The sequence below is a fragment of the Hippichthys cyanospilos genome, chromosome 19, assembly GCF_059441005.1.
Source record: "Hippichthys cyanospilos isolate Australia breed blue-spotted pipefish chromosome 19, RoL_Hcya_1.0, whole genome shotgun sequence".
Lineage (NCBI taxonomy): Eukaryota > Metazoa > Chordata > Actinopteri > Syngnathiformes > Syngnathidae > Hippichthys > Hippichthys cyanospilos.
Genome location: NC_142387.1, coordinates 11686688 through 11708323, shown reverse-complemented (window position 1 = coordinate 11708323; position 21636 = coordinate 11686688). Strand labels below are relative to the sequence as shown.

At 41.1% G+C, this 21636-nt stretch overlaps 2 protein-coding genes and 1 long non-coding RNA gene across 5 annotated transcripts in view; 1 reads left to right on the top strand and 2 right to left on the bottom strand.

Moving 5' to 3' along the window:
* hecw1a (HECT, C2 and WW domain containing E3 ubiquitin protein ligase 1a) overlaps positions 1 to 7475 on the bottom strand; it is a 36986-nt gene extending 29511 nt beyond the window's left edge. For 2 of the 3 annotated variants that reach the window (XM_088442001.1, XM_088442003.1), the window contains exons 1-2: positions 7280 to 7475; positions 859 to 1174 (exon numbers count right to left, since the gene is read on the bottom strand). In XM_088442001.1, the coding sequence (XP_088298127.1) occupies positions 859 to 1174; positions 7280 to 7309 (346 nt within the window). In that variant the 5' untranslated portion in view covers positions 7310 to 7475. Of the gene's footprint in view, positions 1 to 858; positions 1175 to 2056; positions 2115 to 7279 lie in introns of all 3 variants that reach the window. The other variant, XM_088442002.1, reaches the window with a different exon arrangement.
* A 3725-nt stretch (positions 7476 to 11200) lies between these two features.
* Positions 11201 to 21636, bottom strand: part of LOC148407911 (uncharacterized) — a 44018-nt gene continuing 33582 nt past the window's right edge. The window contains exon 3 of the long non-coding RNA XR_015863679.1: positions 11201 to 11258. This is a non-coding gene — a long non-coding RNA (uncharacterized LOC148407911). The remainder of the gene's footprint in view (positions 11259 to 21636) is intronic.
* LOC148407913 (uncharacterized) lies at positions 17117 to 18619 on the top strand. Its single transcript, XM_088402232.1, has one exon. It carries the CDS (start codon positions 17377 to 17379, stop codon positions 18505 to 18507), a length of 1131 nt encoding a protein of 376 aa, XP_088258358.1. The 5' UTR covers positions 17117 to 17376; the 3' UTR covers positions 18508 to 18619.

Sequence of the window (21636 nt, the reverse complement as noted above, 5' to 3'; positions counted from 1 at the left end):
TAGGTGTCAAACTCCAGTCCTCGAGGGCCGGTATCCTGTAGATTTTCAGGTTTTCTTTCCTCAACACACCTGATTCAAATGATTAGCTCATTAGTAAGCTTTGGAGAGCTTGAAAATGATACTAATCAGGTGTGTTTAGGAGAGAAAACCGGAAAACCTGCAGGATACCGGCCCTCAAGGACTGGAGTTCGACACCTGTGCTGAGTGCAAAGCATTTTTGGGCCCAAAAAAAAAAACAAAAAAAAACTTAAAACATGCCATCACTGTCTGATTTATTTAATGTTAGATTAAACAACTTGGTCCACAAAAAAAAAAAAAAAATTAACATAAAATCCTCTTTTGGATCATAGAAGAAAGATGTTATCAAAAAAGAAATCACTTAATTATTCATAAATATTTTTGCTCGAAAAAATAATCAATATACAGGGTCAGACCTGTTCTAAAAAGTAATTATAAATAAATATTTGTCCACAGAAATATATTACACATAAAGTGTCCTGTTTTGAGGTTATTTAAACCAGAAACTGGAAGTCAAATCAGTATTTCACGGGCCACAAAAAATGATGCGGCGGGCCGAATCTGGCCCCCGGGCCTTGAGTTTGACACCCGCGTGTCAGTCTTTCAAATTAGCTTTAGGATTTCAACTTCCAGTCTACCATGTAGACTGCACATACGAATACAATTGAATCTGTTTGTGTTCCAAACAGCGCGTCGCTCATTTCCTCCATTTTTGGATATAGTGGCCTATAGCAATTCTTACATCGTTCGTTACGAAACAAGCCGTCCCCGCTTTGAGGCGAAATTCTTTCGGAAAAACGCCAGTAAACAAAAGAACGGCGGGAGCCAGAACATTCTCACCGAGGAGATACATTCCGATCCAGTCGCCGGCATCCACTTCCTCCTTGATGTCCCACGTGATCACCAGGTCTCGGGTCTGGCCGAGAGCGTAGTGAGAAGAGCTGACGGCGAGGGTGGAGCGGCTGTCCGGGGAAACCAGGTCCGTGTCGCTGCTTGATCGGGACAAGCCCAACATGAAGGCGTCCTGGTTGAGGGCGGCCGCCGCGTAGGTGTCGGGTCCGTAGCTGTGACGATCCTTGCAGCGCTGCCGGTTGGGGTTGCTCCGGCTCGGCGAGGCCATGGCCGCCAGGCCCAAAAGGCGATTCTGGTACAAGTTCTGGAAGGCAAAAAAAAAAAAAATAGAAGATCCGAACTGGGTCCCTTCACGCGAATTCTCAGGAATTTTAAACTAGAAAGATGTTTTTTTTTTTTTTTTTTACTAAGTCAATGCTTTTCAGTAGTGCGTGTTTCTTTTCAAATTAAGAGGAAAATCAATTGGAACATTAACACAATTTTTTTTTTTTTGCTGAGTTGTTTTATCATCTTACAGATGATTCACGATAAAACAAATTTCACGGGGGGGGGGGGGGGGGGGGTACATGACAACCACAGCTCCACAAAATGGACACTGACTACGTTTTAGATGCAACAAGGCAAGACAATTTTCCAGCCTAAGATCTCGGATCGTGGAACGCTCCAATTAGAACGGAGCCTCAGGGCATGGCTCGGCCAGCCTTGACGGGTCAGTCGAAATGATGGAGCATGCTTTGCTTGAACGAGGCACGAATATCATATATATATATATATATATATATATATATATATATATATATATATATATATATTATATTATATACATATATATATATATATATATATATATATATATATATATATTATATACAGTATACACATCATTTTATACATATGTATATGTGTGTATGTAAGTATAGATATATAATATAATATATATATATAATATATATATATAATATCATATATATATATATATATATATATATATATATATATATATATATATTATACAGTATACACATCATTTTATACATATGTATATGTGTGTATGTAAGTATATATATATATATATATATATATATATATATATATATTGGGGTAGGTGGTCATGGATGGTAAGTGGTGGCAGGAATGGGGTGGGGTGGGGGGTGGGGGTGGGGGGGGGGGGGGGGGGCACACTGACCTTGATACTACAGAGCTGCATCAGCATAATGATCAGTCAAGCCAAAGCACACCAAAACCTGAGGGAAGCGTGAGGACGAGAAGGGTGCTCGGTTACAAAGCGCACAAGACAAACGCAGAGGCAGCGAATGAAGCAGGAGTTCCATCAAAGGTTTTACGTGCCGTCGTGAGAAAAGGGGGAACCATGAAGTCGCGACTTTACCCCCCCAAAAAAGGGGTTACAGCAAAACAGAAATAAAGAAACAGTAATGCAGATTTCTTTGGTTTTGCTGTACAGTGAACACATTTGGGTTTGATATCAAAATATGAATAGAATAACACATCAATATATCAGCATGTATGTCCACGTGTTTAAATTCGTATTTGATCCCAAGCTTTGAAAACATCTTTTTTTTTTATCTTATAGGAGGTTCACAAAAGGGGGTTCGTGAGATTTGAATTAGATTTCTGCAGCAAATCTAATTGAATGATTTTGCGGTTACAGGAATTGTCTTTTCAAATTAAGAGCAAATCAATTGGAACTTGAAGCGCTTAATTGTTAAACTGTCAAATTGGTGACTGTTTTGCAAAATGCTTTTGTTTTTTTTTTAAGTTTGATCAAGATCAAACTTGATTAGAACCCCCCCCCAGCAAATCTATTCGCTATTTGATGCCGTGACATGAAAAGCAAATGTTTCCTTTCAAATGAGGAGAAAATTAATTGGAACATTATACAACTGCTAAATTGTGTCATAGTGACTCATTTGCAAGATGCTTTTGTATTGTTTTATAGTTTTATATGAATATGCGTGTTTCATAAGTGACATTTTTTTCTGACAGATGAGCCGGGGGAAAAAAAAAACAAAAAACAAAATAAAACATTTAACTCATTTAGTACCAGCTACATATTTTGGACCCTCCTCAAGCCTTACACACATACACACAAACAAAAAAACAAAAACAAACAAAAAAGGAAAAATCCGTCTTTGGTAGCGAATGGAAAAAAAAACTGTTGGTCTATGATAGCAAATCAAATTGAATGCCTTTTAATGCTGTGACGGGAACAGTACATTCTTCTTTTCAAATTAAGAGCAAAATAATAGGAACATGAAGCAACTGATTTCTTAACTGTGTTATAGCGATTCTTTTGCAAGATGTTTTTACATGGATGTGCAGTCTGCCGGGAGAGAAAAAAAAAAACAAAAACAAAAAAAAAATACTAAACCATTCAAGCCGGTCAAATTTAAAAATAGAACAGTCAGACGCTAATATTTTAAGTCTATCAACGTCTGATGAAAACCTGGTTTCCTCACCCTCTAACGACTTGATAAGACGCTTTAAACTAATGTGTATTTCTCGAAGTCTCAAGCGTTTATCAAAAAAAAAAAACTAGCCGCAGACGGTTCCGCCCACTCTGTTTGCAAGAAAATCGACTTGAACGTCAAGAGCCACTCTCCATTACTCTGATTTATGACCCCCAACTGCCTACAACCTTGGATAATGACTGCCGCCGCGTTCGGAGCTGAGGATAGACAACGCGGCACTAATTGCAAATCGGACTCATTCGCACCAGTCCAAATGGGAGCTTTGGGGTTTGAGTAACAAAAAAAAAAAACAAAAAATAAAAGAAAACATGAAATTTAATCGAATTTAGAACAAGTTTAAGTCAAAACAATTTCAATCACCGCCAGCCGAGTTTAACTGGATCTTTGACATCTAAAATAGAAATGGGACGAGCTCTTATTCGTATGAGATCTCGCGAGATGATAAGAGTTCTCATCCCTGCTTGAAGGCTTTTATTTTGAAGTTCCTCCAGGAAAAGCATGTGGCAATGACGGCAGCAAATTTTTCTAGTCCACAAACTGCTCCGTCCTTTCAGAGTGAGTCGCAAATCCCGATATTTAAAAAAAACGCAACGTTGTTATGAAATAACGTACAATCGTCAATTCGGGCCGCATAAAAAAACGATTTATTACGCTGACATTTTATCGTACGGCGCTTGTTGCTAGCGTCGAGCAAAGCGTCGATTAGCTTCTAGCTAGCAAAATGACAAAATTTGCTCATTAGAAAGTGGAAATGTGTTATTTGGTCTTCTATGTTTATAATTGTTTTTCACCAAACATTTTTTTTTATCTGAATACCAAAATACAGGAAGTGCTTATCACTTTCGAATCATCTGTGAGCCGATATTTTGTTTTTTCACCTGAATAAATAAATGGTAAAATATTGGCATATTTGACGCAAAAATGTATGCCAACATCGCTAGCTCCGTGCATTTTGTTAGAAATTTGTAAAAAAAAAAAACAGAGGCCATAACAAAAGTGTTTGTTTACATTTGCACGTAAAATCATTAATTTTCTTAAAGTGTGCTTAATACGAAAAAAAAAAAAGTTGAAAATTGATCTTGCGGGACTTTTCGTCTCGTTGGATTTGCGTCTCGTCCCATCCTGAGTCTGATGGTAGACTTAACTTTAGACGTATTTATCCGTCAACGGTAGCGAATGAGTGGGATTTTCTGAACGTCTTTGTTTTTTACTCAAAAATCGACATAATTTCGGTGATGTAGGCGTTACAATACTTAACGTTACGATAAATAGACCGAAAACTTTGATGGTGACATTGTTGCTGTTGCTACTGATCACTTTTGAAAATGCTGGACTGAGGCAAATGTGTCCTGTGCTGGTCTGACGTCATTATGTCGTATTGACATATTTTGTTCAAAATGATGGAAATATAAAAGAATCAACAGGGAATAAAAAACATTAGGGATCTGAAATTTGCAGCGGATGATTAAAAAATGTCAATTTTCAAAATGCAACGATTCTGACATTTCTATGTGATTGCAGCAGGATGTGCGAGATTTTGTATACAGAAAATTTGGACAAATGATTAATTTGTCCAAATTTTTTACCATAAAAAAACATTCTAATTACAATTTTTGAGATGCGTTTTAAGAGGATTTACGACATTAATTTTCCTGCAATTTTCGGAACATTCCGTTGAGCGGCGGTCAAACTTCGTCAGGAAATAGAAAATTCTTCGTTGACTTGTTCCACCTCGATACAGTAGGTGGCAGTAGAGACAAGTAAACGGCTATACCTTAAAGATTCATTTTTCAATTTTTTGTGGGTTTTAATAAATTTACCCTCCATTTGTATGGCTAGAACGGATACCACTCAACTAAATGATAAAATTCACCCATTTACTCAAAAGTGGAAATGTGGTATTTGGTCTTCTGTGTTTATAATTGTTTTTCACAAAATAAACAAACAATAAATCTGTATATACATCTCTACTGTCCTTTATTAAAAGCTCTAAATAATTGCATCGATGTCGGCGCTAAATAATAGGGATTCAAATCCCCGCGGTCCTCGTTAGCCTTTCGCTACGACATGATCAGGGTGGCGACAGCTAGTTACGCTAACGCGCGCGCGGCGACCTCAAGGGAAATCTTCAGTTGTCCTTTCTTGTTCTGAAATTCCCATGATGAAGCGGTCCAATTGAGATGACATAATTATTCATTGGGCACACATGCGGAGCAGGCGGGAAAGCGAGCCGGAAATGAAATCATCTCCTACTGTAGCGCAATGATTATCTCGGAAAATTTTCGCGATCAATGGCGTCCACCACGCACTGGAGCTAGCGCTAGCTCCAATTCGGGGGAAATGATACCCGCTTGGAGTCCATTTTGATGGGGAAAACACGATAATAATATAACCTGGGTGTAGCGTAGCTCATATGATGTGGAAATTCAATTTACTCGTTGGATACCGTTGGCAGGTATGACAGAAAAAAAGATATTTTTTTACCGGGATGGCTTTGAGTTAACTTGTTAATCGAGCAATCGACACGAAATGACAAATTAAAAGATGAGAAAAGTGGCTTTAATTTCATGAAGGTCACTTTGGTGGAATAAAAGTAAGCGGAGGTATCGGTAGTTGATATCGGTGAAAACTCAATACTGATTTCAATTTTCATAGTGGGATCAGTTTGAGGGAAAAAAGTGCTATCGAATCCCCTTAGTTAAAATATTAATTTCGATGTAGCGGTTCTGTTAATAATACAGATAAAGAAGTGAAAAAGTAGCTGGATGCATTTTGGGAAATAACCGTGCTAAAGTACAATCTTCTTTAATTTTAGAAAACGTTTTTGTTTTTTAGGACAGTTATCAACAAAGACACCAACTGCAACATTTTCACGGTGAGGAATTAATAGTGTTTCCAGGTCATGTTGGCTCTAGCATTTAAGAGGATTTTGAAAATGGAGAATCCCCAAACAATAGAGGGGGGGAATCCCAAGTTTACCGTATTATTATTTTTTTTGAAGCAGACATTGGTTTGACCAATCTGTGAGCAGGAAATTCAGCAAATTATTTCGTGATCCTTAACACCCCAAAGCATGACATAAAACATCTCATAAAAAAAAAATAATGTTGTAGTAATGTATGATAACATTTTTGTCTTCCCTACGCACAAGATAATTCACAGACGTATCAAACAGCCAAAGTGTAGTACTTTGCTTTAAGTATCTGTGACTGTTATCAGTATCCGGCATGACTACTCGAAATTGTCAAAAACGATGAAAACTGCTTACAGCAATCACTCTCTCCCAAATATCTAGTGCAGGGGTTTCAAATGTACAGCCCTATCTTATTATAAAACGTTTTTTTTCCTTATTTTATTTCAATTAAAAAAAATAAAAGCAATCTGACAGAACTATGACTGAGGGAACCCTTTAATATTATAGAACACGGACTAATGGGTCTCATACTAGTCATATTTTTTTTCCCAATGATTCACAAAAACATCTAGCGGGCCAAATTAAACCTCCTCGCGGGCCGCGGTCAGCCCGCGGGCCCTACCTTTGACCACCCTGCTAAATCTAAAAAAATAGCATGATTTTAGCTGTCAGGCCCTTTGCTCCCTGCGACCCCGAGTTAAAATGAGTTCGACACTCATCTAATGCAGTACTATTATTTTTTTAAAAAAAAAAACAACATCTAAACATATTTGGTCACCGTGTTTGACGTGCCTTTAGGTACAACCGTGATTCGCCCTCCGTTTATCTCGTCCTAATCGAGACATTTTAGTTCCCCGTGCAAAGTGCACAGAATGTTTTTTTTTTTCTTTCGGCAAATCGTCGTTTATTCGAATAAATGAGCATAAAACGTGCAAGCTAACGGGCGCTGTTGTGGGCCGCCGCATCATCTAACGTTACACAGCAACAATGGTGACGATCCACCTACCTGGGATAAAAGAACCTGAGAGTGGCTCATTCTCCAGACGCGGATGGGAAAACCGGAAATGGTACACGCCGACTACTTTCCATCGAGATCCATTTGGGAAGAAAACAAAAGGGAAAGAGATTACGGGGCTGAAAGATGAAGGGTTGATGACAAACACGAGAGACTGGAAGTCACATCCTTTCCTCTTTCTCTGGACCAAAGTGAAGCGAGACGAAGGAAGAAATCCGTTTCCGGTTATGGTGATATTTATCGACCTCACGCTCGGAGAAATCGACTTAATACTAAAAACAAACAAACAAGACAATCATAGTGTGAATAAATATCCTTCGTGTGTGACGATATTATCATATTTAAACAAACGGGGGAAAAAAAAGAATCCGCGAGTAAGTGAATCCGCGGTGACTATTGTTTTGAAAGTTCCGCTTCTGGCAAGCCCGTGGATGGAAATGTATGTTACTTGATTTAATGACAAGTACCTCTCAGCCAATCAGGAAACGCCCCTCGCCACTTCCCGAGGCTTCCTCTCGTCATCAGCTCCCTTAATACAACCTCACCCCAAAAATATACAAAGGACAAAAGACTACTACTACTAGTACAAATAATAACAATAACAAGGACGTTAATAATATTAATAATAAGGAAAAAAAACGTAATGAACACAATTCTACTCATTACAAATATTACATAATACAATCATGTTTTAAATATACTTGTAGTTTTGATTTGCATTACTGTACAATTGTATGCTTTATATTGTTAATGAAAATACTTAAGATATTTGTATATTGTATACATTTTTTTAAATAAAATAACGTTTATTAAACATTTCTTTTTTTCCCTGGAAAACTCACCTATTTGCTGTTTTTGTGCTCAGGCCAAAGAACATACAGAATTCAGCAGGATGCCTCTTGAAGTCAATGATGAAGTGAGCTGAGAGGTTCCACTTGGACATAAGTAGTACTTTGCCGCATCTTGTGGTTTCCACAGGCAATCACAACACCTTTTAACATTTGATAGTAGAACATTTGACACATCTTGTATTTCAAGCAATTTGATGCATCTAAAGCTTTTTTTTCAGCTTCAGAATAAGCTTTAACCTTTACAATGTAAAAAGTAAAGTTCAAATTTGATGAAAGTTGATCAAAATGGCTTATACTTTTTTTCGTCACCACACAAAATACAATTTTAAAAACACGTCTTGTACTTCAAGCAATTTGATGCATCTAAAGCTTTTTTTTTCAGATTCAGAATAAGCTTTAACCTTTACAATGTAAAAAGTTCAAATTTGATGAAAGTTGATCTAAACGGCTTAAACTTATTTATCGTCACCACACAAAATACAATTTTAAAAACACATCTTGTACTTCAAGCAATTTGATGCATCTAAAGCTTTTTTTTTTCAGATTCAGAATAAGCTTTAACCTTTACAATGCAAAAAATCGAAATGGCTTATACTTATTTATCGTCACCACACAAAATACAATTTTAAAAACACATCTTGTATTTCAAGCACTTTGATGCATCTAAAGCTTTTTTTTCAGATTCATAATAAGCTTTAACCTGTATAAACCCTGCAAAAAGTAACGTTCAAATTTGATGAAAGTTGATCAAAATGGCTTATACTTATTTATCGTCACCACACAAAATACAATTTTAAAAACACTTCTTGTATTTCAAACACTTTGATGCATCTAAAGAAATTTTTTTCCGATTCAGAATAAGCTTTAACCTGTATAAACCCTGCAAAAAGTAACATTAAAAATCACTGTGAATTGATTTCAATGGGTTATATTTATGTATTGTTACCACATAAACACATTTATAGACACCACTCAAAAAATTTTTCTGCCGACGTGATTTACCGTCGTCCATTAGAGCAGCAAACTGAGACAATCTGGTGTCATCTGGCGGACGTACGTCCGCTTTTGTTTTCCGTTATCAGCCGACAAGCCAAATGGCGGCGCTCTGTCTTCAGCGTGACAGCTGCGCGCTATTTTAATTTTCATACGGCGCCGTCTTGCTTAGCTTATTATACCGTCAGGGGAGTTTGAATGCAATAACTTTATGGTTGGTTTGCATTTTTTTTTTTTTTGCCGTGATTGAAGGGGACTGTGAAAATGGCTTCAATGAATGTAAATGAGTAGCCGGCGTTTATTATTTTTGATCCCTTGATAACCACCTGTCTCCATATTATTCCGCCCCCTCAAATCATCTATTTCCTTTAAAAAGAAGAAGACGTATTTTGTCCAATCCTTCGATTTTTACATTAAATGCATTTAACGCCCAAGGAAAGCATTGAAAGAAGACAGTAGGGAGCTGAAATTTCACCCAGGTGGTGTCAACATGTCAAAGTTCAAAAGGACCATTTCGTTGTTACGCTACAAGGAGTGTGCCGTCCCCTGGCTGAATGTGGAAGAATTTGTCCAAAAAATGGACATAATAAGGAACAATGGTTAAATATGAATTATTGATGCAAAACCGGTTACTTATAATTTCTACTGAGTGGGCTTTTGAAACAAGTAATGAAAAGGAAGTGATGGGACAGAAGTGATGATAAAAAAAAAAAGAATACCTCATGCCAATATGCACCTGGATAATAATTACCAAAATTAATTGAAATGAATTACAGTTTTAAAATCAGAAAAAAATTCTCAATTTTAAGAAAAAAATATGTACGTATGACATTTTAAAATGATAAATAAAATATATTTTTCTCAATTAAAAAAAATACATTTCTCAATTTTAAGAAAATAAAATATAACATTTTCAAATGAGGAAAAAAAAAAAAATTTTCTCACTTTTAAGAAAAAAAAATGTAATAGCCTAAATTAGTGGTTGTCAGATGGGCGTGCCTCGGGGTGTACGTGAGATTTTAATAGGGTCTCGGCAAATCTTAGACTTTTACGCGCCATGACAGGAGGAGTACATTTTCAAATTAAGAGAAAATTAACTGGAAAATGAACAAACTTTTTTGCTATATTGTTTGAAAATTGTTGTATGCCTATTTATACTAACTCTCAAATGGATGAGTCACTATTGAGAACGTTGGCGAAGCTGCTCCATGTTCTAATTCATTTGCTCTTCATTTGAAAAGCTAAAGTTTCACGTACCCCGAGATGTCTTGAGAACTGCTGAATTCGACTAACCTCATTTCATGGTTCAACTTGGCAATTTTTTTTTACAAAAGCTACTGTGAAATTATGATCCAAAATTTGAACACAATGTGTTTTTCTCCCCGATTATGAATTGCTTAAATTATCTGTTCTCAAACGGGTGCAAAATAGACTTCTTTTTTTTAAAAAAAAAATCTCAAACAGTTTTTAATGGTATGTCCTTTCTTTTCAAATTAGGAGCAAATTAATTGGAACATGAAGCAACCCTTCGCTAAACTGTAAAATTTGATTGAGCTACCACTAAAAACATCAAATCCGACATTAAAGGGCACACCTCTATGTTCGAAGAGATTTTTTTCCCCATACAGAAAATATTTTTTGCCAAGTGCATTTGTCTGAAAAAAAATCACAACAGGTACAACATAAAAAAAAAATCTTTACAGAACAAGAGTACTGTATATGCAGTACAGCCTGCTACTAAAATATACGCCAGCAGGTGGCAGCAAAGCCCAGCGTAATCAATCCTGTGCTACACGCAGTAGATAGATCATAATAAAACATATCTACGATCAATAACGATAGTTAATAGTTTCCCCTTTGCCCTAAGCGACATGTGGAAACCAGTTAATTAATTAATCGGCCCTCTTGTGATAATAAAAAGACGCCATTGCGAAGATAATAATACACTCCACCAGGAATTGAAGTATTTCCTTCTTCCATTCGGTTACCTAAAGACTGAAAATTTTCCAATGGCGTGAATGTAGAATGAATTGCAAATCTATTTATAGTTGACCTACACATAGCTAGAGGTGTTCGTGACCTTTGACCCGAAGTCCACTGGGATTGGCTCCAGCTAAGCTGTGACCCTAAAAAGGTAAAAAAAAAAGAATATACAATGAATGGAATATAAAATGAATGAATGGACATGAGTTGTGTCAAAAATGGACCAAATTGGGTCAAAATTGAGCCAACCCAATTTTGTAAATACAATTTTACCACAGAAATTTTTGAATACTTTAAAACCAGTTAGGTCAAAAAATAAAGATAACAAAAGGGTACCAATTCAGCTTTTTAAGTTAATTAAGCCAAAGATTTGGGTCAGCCCATTTTGGTCCATTTTGGAAATTTTTAAGTCTATTTATTTATATATTTTTACACTCTTCAAACATTTGGACCAAAATGAACCCAAATATTTTAGGTACTGTATTTATTTGATCACAAATGTTAAATTGGTCTATTTTTATTTAGAGTATTTTCATGGAAGCTTTTTTACCTTTTAAAATCATTTGGGTCAATAAATAAATAAACAAACAAAATAATAAAAATAAAATAAATAACCCAGCTTTTAATTTAACCCAATCATATGGGTCATCCAATTTCTGACCCAATTTGGCTTATTTTGGATAGTAATTGAACATTTATTTAATTTTTGGCACTTTCAGTCCTCTATAGGGTAGCGCGCAGGTGTCAAACTCCAGTCCTCGAGAGCCGGTATCCATGTTGTCCACATTCCTCCCCTCCCAATAAAGCTGATTCAAACGATTATCTTATCAGCAATCATCGTGGGAGTTTGAAAATAATCCCAATCATTTCAATCAGGTGTGTTGGGGTGAAAAAACATGGCAAACATGCAGGATACCGGCCCTCGAGGACTGGAATTCGACATCTATGGGTTAGGGGGTCTTTTTTTTTTTTTTTTAATTTTTATTTTGTGTATTTTCTTGGAAGCGTTTTTACATTCTAAAATCAATTGGGTCAAAAAATAAAGAAATAAACAAAATAATAAAAATAAAATAAAATAAATAACCCAGCTTTTAATTTAACCCAATCACAAGGGTCATCCAATTTCTGACCCAATTTCGCTTATGTTGGATAGTAATTGAACATTTATTTGTTTAATTTTTTCACTTTCGGTCCTCCATAGGTCAGCGCACAGGTGTCAAACTCCAGTCCTCGAGGGCCGGTATCCTTTTCCACTCTCCTCCCCTCCCAACACATCTGATCCAAACGATTATTGAAAATACCCCCACTCATTTCGATCAGACGTGTTGGGCAGAAAAAACATGGCAAACACGCAGTATACCGGCCCTCGAGGACTGTAATCCGACATCTATTGGCTTAAGGGGCAACTGGGCAGAAAACAAATATTATACAACACACCACGCATATTTTGAAAGCCAGATAACTTGTTTCGTGTCGCAGAGGAAAGGGATTTTAAACGCTGTACTCCACACTACCTGTAGAGGGCAGTGTGGCTATTCCGCCATCGCACTCTGCCCCCCCCCCTGCCTTGTTGAAGTATTGAGAAGCCTTGCCGTGCGCTCTCTGTAGCATCATGTAGTTCTATCTATCTGCCTGTGTCATAGCAGTGCAGAATGTTGTATTTACATAAGGGGGATGAGTGTGCGTGCTTGTGTATTGCTTTGACTTGTCTTTGCTGGCCAACAGCAGCAGGGCACACAATCTGCCGCATTGTAGCGCGCATATTGCAACTCCGAGCGCCCTCTTGCTCTCCTCATCCATCTGCTGCCCCCCCCCCCCCAATAGATTTCGGTGGGGGAGATGATCAAACATGGATTTCTACATCTGGAATATTTGGATGTATTTGGGGGCTTTATGCTGGATGTCTGATCCATCTTTTAGTAATATAAAAGCTTGGGTAAATATTGATACCTTGTGGGGACTGAAGGAAATTCATATTTTTCAAATTCAATTTATCAATAAAATAGTATGTACATTGAACTGTGTTTTCTAATAAAGATTGAGACAATGGAATGTCAGTATAAAGCAGATACGATCCTGGCCCTGGGGGAGTGAAGACAGGTCGGCACCTCCAAAAGGAACAGATGGCATCCCCCGACCACACCAGGAACAAAAGGCTAGGTGTGGCCTTCAAGAGAAGATATCAGTCAGGGTTTTATGGTGCTCAGACTTCCTCCCGCTTCAAAGAATGGCCGGCAGAACAAAGACTTTTGAAGACACCATCCCCACGCAAACAGACCCCCACGCACGCACGCACGCACACACGCACACACCGACAGACACGCACGCACGTGCACGCACACACACACACCGACAGGCACGCACGCACGTGCACGCACACACACACACACACCGACAGGCACGCACGCACGGGCACGCACACACACACACACTTGCAATCCACAGTGGGACTAGATGACCCGGAAGGGTATAAGAACTGAATGTTGAATGTGAAACGTTGCCATTTTCTGCTCGGACCCGCGGCAGGACTGGCCCGAGGCCTCGTGTACTTTCCCACTCTGTCTGGATTAAATCGATTGTTTCACTATGTTGTGGTATGGGCGATCTTTCAACAAAAACGAACACGCTAGGAACTAGTTTAAGGCAGGAAGCTTTTTCTAGATTCCTTCAGTTGGTGACCCCGACGTGATTCTTGGAAGATCAGGTTGAAAGGACAGAGGAGTGGGCGGAGATTTTGCCGGACTTTGGTCTCCCTGGTGCACCAAAAAGAAAGGTAAGCAGAAACCTGTTGTATATCCGAATTCTGCTGGATTGAGTATTCTAAATTTTGGGAGACTGAAGATATGGCGATGTCTCTGTAAGTACGAGTTTTGTTTTTGTGTTTATTTTAAGCATCAATCCGACCGTGGCAGTTAGAGCCCACGGATCGGTGGGAAATTGATCGCGAGTTTTGTTTTTGTGTTTATTTTAAGCGTTAATTCGAACGTGGTAGTCGGAGTCCACGGAGCGGTATTGGGTTGAGCAAAGAGGCTCGTGTCCCGTCGTAGCTGACGCAGCCCCGGACGCGGGGGGGCATTGTGACGTTTCCGTATACGTTGGGGATTTGGGACCCTCAAAAACGGCTAGGGACTTTACTGTGTGTACAGTAATTTTGTTTTTGTGTTTATTTTAAGCATCAATCCGACCGTGGCAGTCAGAGCCCACGGATCGGCGGGAAATTGATCGCTAGTTTTGTTTTTGTGTTTATTTTAAGCATCAATCCGGCCGTGGCAGTCAGAGTCCACGGTTCGGTGGGAAATTGATCGCTAGTTTTGTTTTTGTGTTTATTTTAAGCATCAATCCGGCCGTGGCAGTCAGAGTCCACGGTTCGGTGGGAAATTGATCGCTAGTTTTGTTTTTGTGTTTATTTTAAGCATCAATCCGGCCGTGGCAGTCAGAGTCCACGGTTCGGTGGGAAATTGATCGCTAGTTTTGTTTTTGTGTTTATTTTAAGCATCAATCCGGCCGTGGCAGTCAGAGTCCACGGTTCGGTGGGAAATTGATCGCTAGTTTTGTTTTTGTGTTTATTTTAAGCATCAATCCGGCCGTGGCAGTCAGAGTCCACGGTTCGGTGGGAAATTGATCGCTAGTTTTGTTTTTGTGTTTATTTTAAGCATCAATCCGGCCGTGGCAGTCAGAGTCCACGGTTCGGTGGGAAATTGATCGCTAGTTTTGTTTTTGTGTTTATTTTAAGCATCAATCCGGCCGTGGCAGTCAGAGTCCACGGTTCGGTGGGAAATTGATCGCTAGTTTTGTTTTTGTGTTTATTTTAAGCATCAATCCGGCCGTGGCAGTCAGAGTCCACGGTTCGGTGGGAAATTGATCGCTAGTTTTGTTTTTGTGTTTATTTTAAGCATCAATCCGGCCGTGGCAGTCAGAGTCCACGGTTCGGTGGGAAATTGATCGCTAGTTTTGTTTTTGTGTTTATTTTAAGCATCAATCCGGCCGTGGCAGTCAGAGTCCACGGTTCGGTGGGAAATTGATCGCTAGTTTTGTTTTTGTGTTTATTTTAAGCATCAATCCGGCCGTGGCAGTCAGAGTCCACGGTTCGGTGGGAAATTGATCGCTAGTTTTGTTTTTGTGTTTATTTTAAGCATCAATCCGGCCGTGGCAGTCAGAGTCCACGGTTCGGTGGGAAATTGATCGCTAGTTTTGTTTTTGTGTTTATTTTAAGCATCAATCCGGCCGTGGCAGTCAGAGTCCACGGTTCGGTGGGAAATTGATCGCTAGTTTTGTTTTTGTGTTTATTTTAAGCATCAATCCGGCCGTGGCAGTCAGAGTCCACGGTTCGGTGGGAAATTGATCGCTAGTTTTGTTTTTGTGTTTATTTTAAGCATCAATCCGGCCGTGGCAGTCAGAGTCCACGGTTCGGTGGGAAATTGATCGCTAGTTTTGTTTTTGTGTTTATTTTAAGCATCAATCCGGCCGTGGCAGTCAGAGTCCACGGTTCGGTGGGAAATTGATCGCTAGTTTTGTTTTTGTGTTTATTTTAAGCATCAATCCGGCCGTGGCAGTCAGAGTCCACGGTTCGGTGGGAAATTGATCGCTAGTTTTGTTTTTGTGTTTATTTTAAGCATCAATCCGGCCGTGGCAGTCAGAGTCCACGGTTCGGTGGGAAATTGATCGCTAGTTTTGTTTTTGTGTTTATTTTAAGCATCAATCCGGCCGTGGCAGTCAGAGTCCACGGTTCGGTGGGAAATTGATCGCTAGTTTTGTTTTTGTGTTTATTTTAAGCATCAATCCGGCCGTGGCAGTCAGAGTCCACGGTTCGGTGGGAAATTGATCGCTAGTTTTGTTTTTGTGTTTATTTTAAGCATCAATCCGGCCGTGGCAGTCAGAGTCCACGGTTCGGTGGGAAATTGATCGCTAGTTTTGTTTTTGTGTTTATTTTAAGCATCAATCCGGCCGTGGCAGTCAGAGTCCACGGTTCGGTGGGAAATTGATCGCTAGTTTTGTTTTTGTGTTTATTTTAAGCATCAATCCGGCCGTGGCAGTCAGAGCCCACGGATCGGTGGGAAATTGATCGCTAGTTTTGTTTTTGTGTTTATTTTAAGCATCAATCCGACCGTGGCAGTCAGAGCCCACGGATCGGCGGGAAATTGATCGCGAGTTTTGTTTTTGTGTTAATTTTAAGCATCAATCCGACCGTGGTAGTCAGAGCCCACGGATCGGTGGGGAAATTGAGCAAGTGAATTTTTGCTTTTGTGTTCATTTTAAGTGATAATTTAACCGGGTTAGAGGACGCGGATTAGTGTGGAGTTTAGTGGCAAAAGCGCCATTGACGACAATTTCGGGAGATGAGTACGCCGCCAGTGAGTTCGGAGGAGGAATGGGCTGTAGAATGCCGTGAATTTGGTTGTAATAGGCATGGTATACGGTGGCATAAAACCCTGGATGAATTGTGGAAGGAACTAGAAAGTCAGTTGTTGGCGGGCGTGGAAAAGAAGAGGCATAAAATAAAACAAGCTGAGTGGACAAAAGTGTGGGGGAAATGGAAGGAAGACAATAAAATTAATAGAGATAAATGTAAATTTGCTCATGTGGCTAAAGATTTTCAGATGAAAGAAATGGAAGTAATTGCATTGGGTAAAGATTTGAGGGAGAAGATAGAGGGAAGTGGATGGTTGCAGAAGAGAAGTCTGACTAAGGAAGTATAGGAGTATGATAGGCTGCGGCGACATTTGCATGAAATGTGTTTGATGATGACTGCTGTGGCTGCTGGTCAGGAGGAAAAGAGGGTCACTTTGACCCACCCTTGGGGGTTGCAAAACAGGGCAGGACCGCTGCACCCCCGAGCACACTGAGCCATCCCAAACTGCATCTAAGGGTCAAAGAGTAGCTCTGCTAGCCTCAGTTTACGAACTGGGTAAGGAAGGAATTTTTGTAGGGACTGCCAATACTGAAAGGACTGACGGACTAAAATTTGTTGTAGAAGACATTGGCGGGGGAAATCGACAGGAAATTGGGGTGACTGACCAGACGACCCCCCAACCCAAAGACATACAACTGGACAGAGCAGTTAGACAGGCGAACTGTGGACAATGTGCATCCCAAGGTCCAGAGTGGTTGTCCTTAGAGGACAAATGAAGAGCCAGCACGGCAAAAGATCACACGCAGCAGCAGGAGGGTGTAGACACAGACGTTGAGACAGGGGAGGGGGGGAACCCATTGTTTGATTTCACACTCCCCCCTCCAACTGACTTCTCACACCCTGCCCCTTACATGCGACGCGCGCACTCAACAGAGGATGACTGGAGAAGACAAGAAACAAATGACAATAACTGTTTGACCCCTAATTATAAAAAGAGTCAGATCAGACCACAATCTGGATTTCAAACTAGACCATCTGATAGATATACCCGACGAATGAGAAATTACCCCATGATACCAGCCCCTCGTGGGTTAGTTTGTCAAGAAATAACGTTGAAAAATTTAGATTTTTTGCAGAAGAGGCTCCCCGCAGTAATGGGCGGCGCCGAGCCCTGGATCCAAGCTTTCAAGAGGCACACTGATGGTATGAATTTGGCTTGCGGCGACATGGTAAGATTAATCCAGGCATGTTGTTCCTCAATTCACCAATCTGACGAAGTTCTGAGGCGTTCCGGCCTTAATATGGTTGTACCCGATTGGTTGTTTGCTACTTTCACCATGCGACTGTTTGCTGTGCTCCAGGATCTCTTTCCTCCTTCCGCGTCAGCCGCAGCAAAACTTCCAGACTTGAAACCCACCATGGATCCCGCTGCACACCTCAATGCCTGCCAGGCCGCGTTGACAGATAAGACCAGTTCACATTCATCTTGCGACATGCCGCCTTGCGTGATTTGTAGACATGTGCATCTAGACACACTTTCCATGGAGGTCAGGGAGAAGCTTTCTGAAGACCCTGATCTGCTGGACGGTAATGACGGTTATTTTAATCAACATGTGACTCACCACATAAAATTATATTTTCACAGGCAAAACAAATCAGATGAGGGAGTGAAAGGAATGCAGGAACGGCTTCTGAGACTTCAATTAGCACAAGCGCGGAAAAAAGCAAAGGACACAAAGTCCAAAAAGGGGGTGGCAGATCAACGGATGTGGATGGTTGAGGGACGGCCGGCGAGAGGCAGAGGGGCGTGTTGTGGAAGGGGGAACACCAACGGAGGTCAAGGCGGCTCTCGCCAAGCTCCAAATCAAGGCTGCTTCAGGTGTGAAAGTATGGACCATTGGTGGAGACAATGCACGTTTCCTTGGCCAGAACAAAGCCAGCACCAGGGCCCTCCTCCCCCGAGGGGAGACAGAGGAAGACAACCTCCACGAAGCAAGGACTGGGGCAGCGTGGCCCTGCACCCTGGCGACAACAACAACTAAGCAAGCCACACTAGCAGGCGGTCATCAGCCACCTCTCTGCAGCTGAGGACAACTGGGCCAAAGATGGGTTTTGTTGGTCTTCCCACAACTCTACCTGTCTCCACACCACAAAAGGACTTCTTTTGATGGACAAACTCTCACCCACCGTTTGGTGTTGACTGAAAATCAAACACCTATTCATCGCATGTGGAACAAAGACACAAGCAGCCGTCAACATGAACTAAAGGAGGGAGGGAGTGTCCACTTGACGTTCCTGCGGTGAAAACCCTGAATCGACTTGTTCTCCTCCTGCCTCAGCCGACCCTCTCCATCTCACATTGTTGTATGCCTGCAACAATGATTTTATTATAACGAAGCATTTCAAACAATCAAAGGCGATGAGTGGAAATTGACTAGTTACCAAATTTTTGTGGAGAGACGAGGCATTGCGACGTACACATCACTGACAGATAAGCGATCTCCATTGTTCATGATAGGTGAGTCATTCACACCACACATAACTGGCTGTAGGAGCAGGCTGGGAGGCACGTGAACTGGGACCCATGGTGTGGTAATGCCAATTGGCCAGTGATTGAACACAAAGTGAAATTTCCTTGGTAATGTATTCCCAGAGCAATGAATGTTTTTGTATCCAGGTTGACGCTGTGGATCCTGGGTTGCTGGAGCATGTCACACGCTCTCGATTTCGCGGCAGGGAGCTCTCGGACCACGAGGACGCCGCTCCGCTTTTGGACAAGTAGCCGGACTCGTTGTGGTCCGGGGGCCCCGCTGTCATAAGTTTTTGCCACCCCGTTCTTCCGGTACCATTCAAAGTGACACATCATCATTTTGGCGTGCTCCAATGCACATGCAAACCTAAGTCGGCAGGTCGCATTATTAACACGTTAATTACTGTGGGAGGTCGAAGTCTTTGAGTTATCAGACTTCTCCTATAACACTCCCATTCTCCCAATTTTTGAAAGCGGATTGTGTAAATTGCCATATGGCATGTGACCTTCGGAAAATTAACAAAAAGACTGAAAACTCCTTGCATTCTTGTGCCGCTATCAAACATCGCTGTTTGAGCGGGTTGAGCCCGACAATGCAATGGTTCACTGTGATTAAATTGGCTAATGCATTTTCTGGCTGCTACTGGCAGAAGAGTAAAGACAATATTTTGCTATTCGATTTAACGGCTGTACATTACAATACACGCACGTTTCCCAAGGCGGGAGGCTAAGCCCTGTGATTTTCGAAGTAAGTTTTTGCGCGAAGTGCAACAAACGGAAGAGCTACCGGAGGGCGCTATTTGATCCAAAATGTTGACAACTTATTAATTGGTGAGTTGGCTTAAATCCGTTTGACAACTACTCCTTTGTATCTCACTCGACTTGGTGAATTGGGGTTCAAAGTGTCACAGAACAGGTTACAGTGATGCTGACGACAAGTGCTATTGTTGACATGACTGCGTTGAGATGACGACCCGAGACTTAAAAGCCGGACAAGACTTTCGTGGTGTCCTCTCCGAGGGGATAGGGTCTCCTTCACCAACGGCTGTTGCTGGAGGAAAACTTTAGGACCTGCTTGTCAACGCCGCCGGTGTGGAGGCCCCTGACCCGGAGGAACCGACCTCAGACCTCCAGACCGTTTTGACGATCAGCGACTTCCGGCGGTGGAATTAAAGGCCGTGTGGGTAGCCCTTGAATTGGCAGAACGGTAAAAGGTGACAATTTTTTCTGATTTGACTGGTGTTGTTGGTTGCCTGTAAATGGACCTTTCCGCCTGGCAGAGTCAAGTGTTTGTTACAGCTACCAGGGATTTAGTGGCTCACATGGACTTGGTTGGACAATATGAAGGACAGACCAGCAGAGATGGCAGTCAGTGGCACGGGGAAAACCTAATCTACCAACGCAGAGACTAAAGCAGCTGTGAGTGACCAGTCTGAGGTGTCGGGACTTGGCGTTTAAAGAGGTAAAAGTGAGTTGAGTGTGAAGTGGTCACGTATGGAGAACAAATGAGGCTTTGGTTCAGCCCGCCGAGAGGGCCAAGACGTGTGGTGCTGCCACTTGGCGACTGCATGGTTGTATATTGGACGACACCCATGGAGTGACCCACAAAAGTAATGTGTCCATATTGTCTAGACTCCGTCACTGGTGGCACCCTGATCGGCTCGCTAAAAGTTTTAGTTTAGGAATTAGATATGGTTTGTCATGAAGGAGAAGAATTGTTGTATAAATGAATGGAGTGTATGGAATGTTAGGCAGAGTGAAAAGAATTGTCGTATGAATGAAATGGGATGTATGGAATGTTAGACTTAGAGTGTGGGCCCCACGACTAAAACAAAATTACATCAAAATGAAACCGGCCGGTGCCCAATATTGTAGTGGACTATACCGACGTGTTGGTCTAAGTCCAGGGCAAAAGGTACCTTTTTAATTATTTTTCAGTTATTGTCGAGACTCTCAGGATCAATCAATCATTCAATTATTGTCAAGGCTTTTTCAGGACCCCAAAGACCTAACCCTGTGCTGAATAGGAGGCGCTGTCTTTGATCAAAGCTCTTATCAATTGGTTCACAGGTTCCCGCGGATCGGTAGATCTAACAGCGGTTCACATTTCAATACAACCCCATTGGCTACGGTTGACGAAATGATGGGCCCCAAACTTAAATTTGGGCCAAGGTGGCATTCACAATCACAGGCCCATGTGGAGCGCATGAATACAACTCAAACAACGCCTCACATATAGGTGCGCTCAGACAGGGCTGAATTGGCTCCAAGCCCTGTCGTTGGCGTTGTTTTCCATCAGACAATCTGTAAATCGCCAGAAAGGGTTCACACCTTTTGGACTCCTGACTGGCCGTCTGGTGCCGGGTCCATCCTTGGGTTTGCTCCGCCCAGACCTGGATCCCTAAAGGGTATAGACCCTACTGGGAGCAACTGTCGTCATGGTCTCTCCTCTTTGCATTGTGCATCTGCCAGTGTGAGAGGGGGACACATTCGCCGGACCTTCCATTGGTTGGGTCCATTCACAATTAGTGCATGAACCTCTTACGACACAGGTGTCAAAGTCAAGGCCCGGGGGCCAGATCCGGCCCGCCACCTCACTTTTTGTGGCCATTGAAATGCTGATTTGACTTCAGGTTTCTAA

Bases quoted from the DNA above. Each gene is read 5' to 3' on its own strand.
- LOC148407913 (XM_088402232.1), top strand. From the start codon at position 17,377: ATGCGACGCGCGCACTCAACAGAGGATGACTGGAGAAGACAAGAAACA.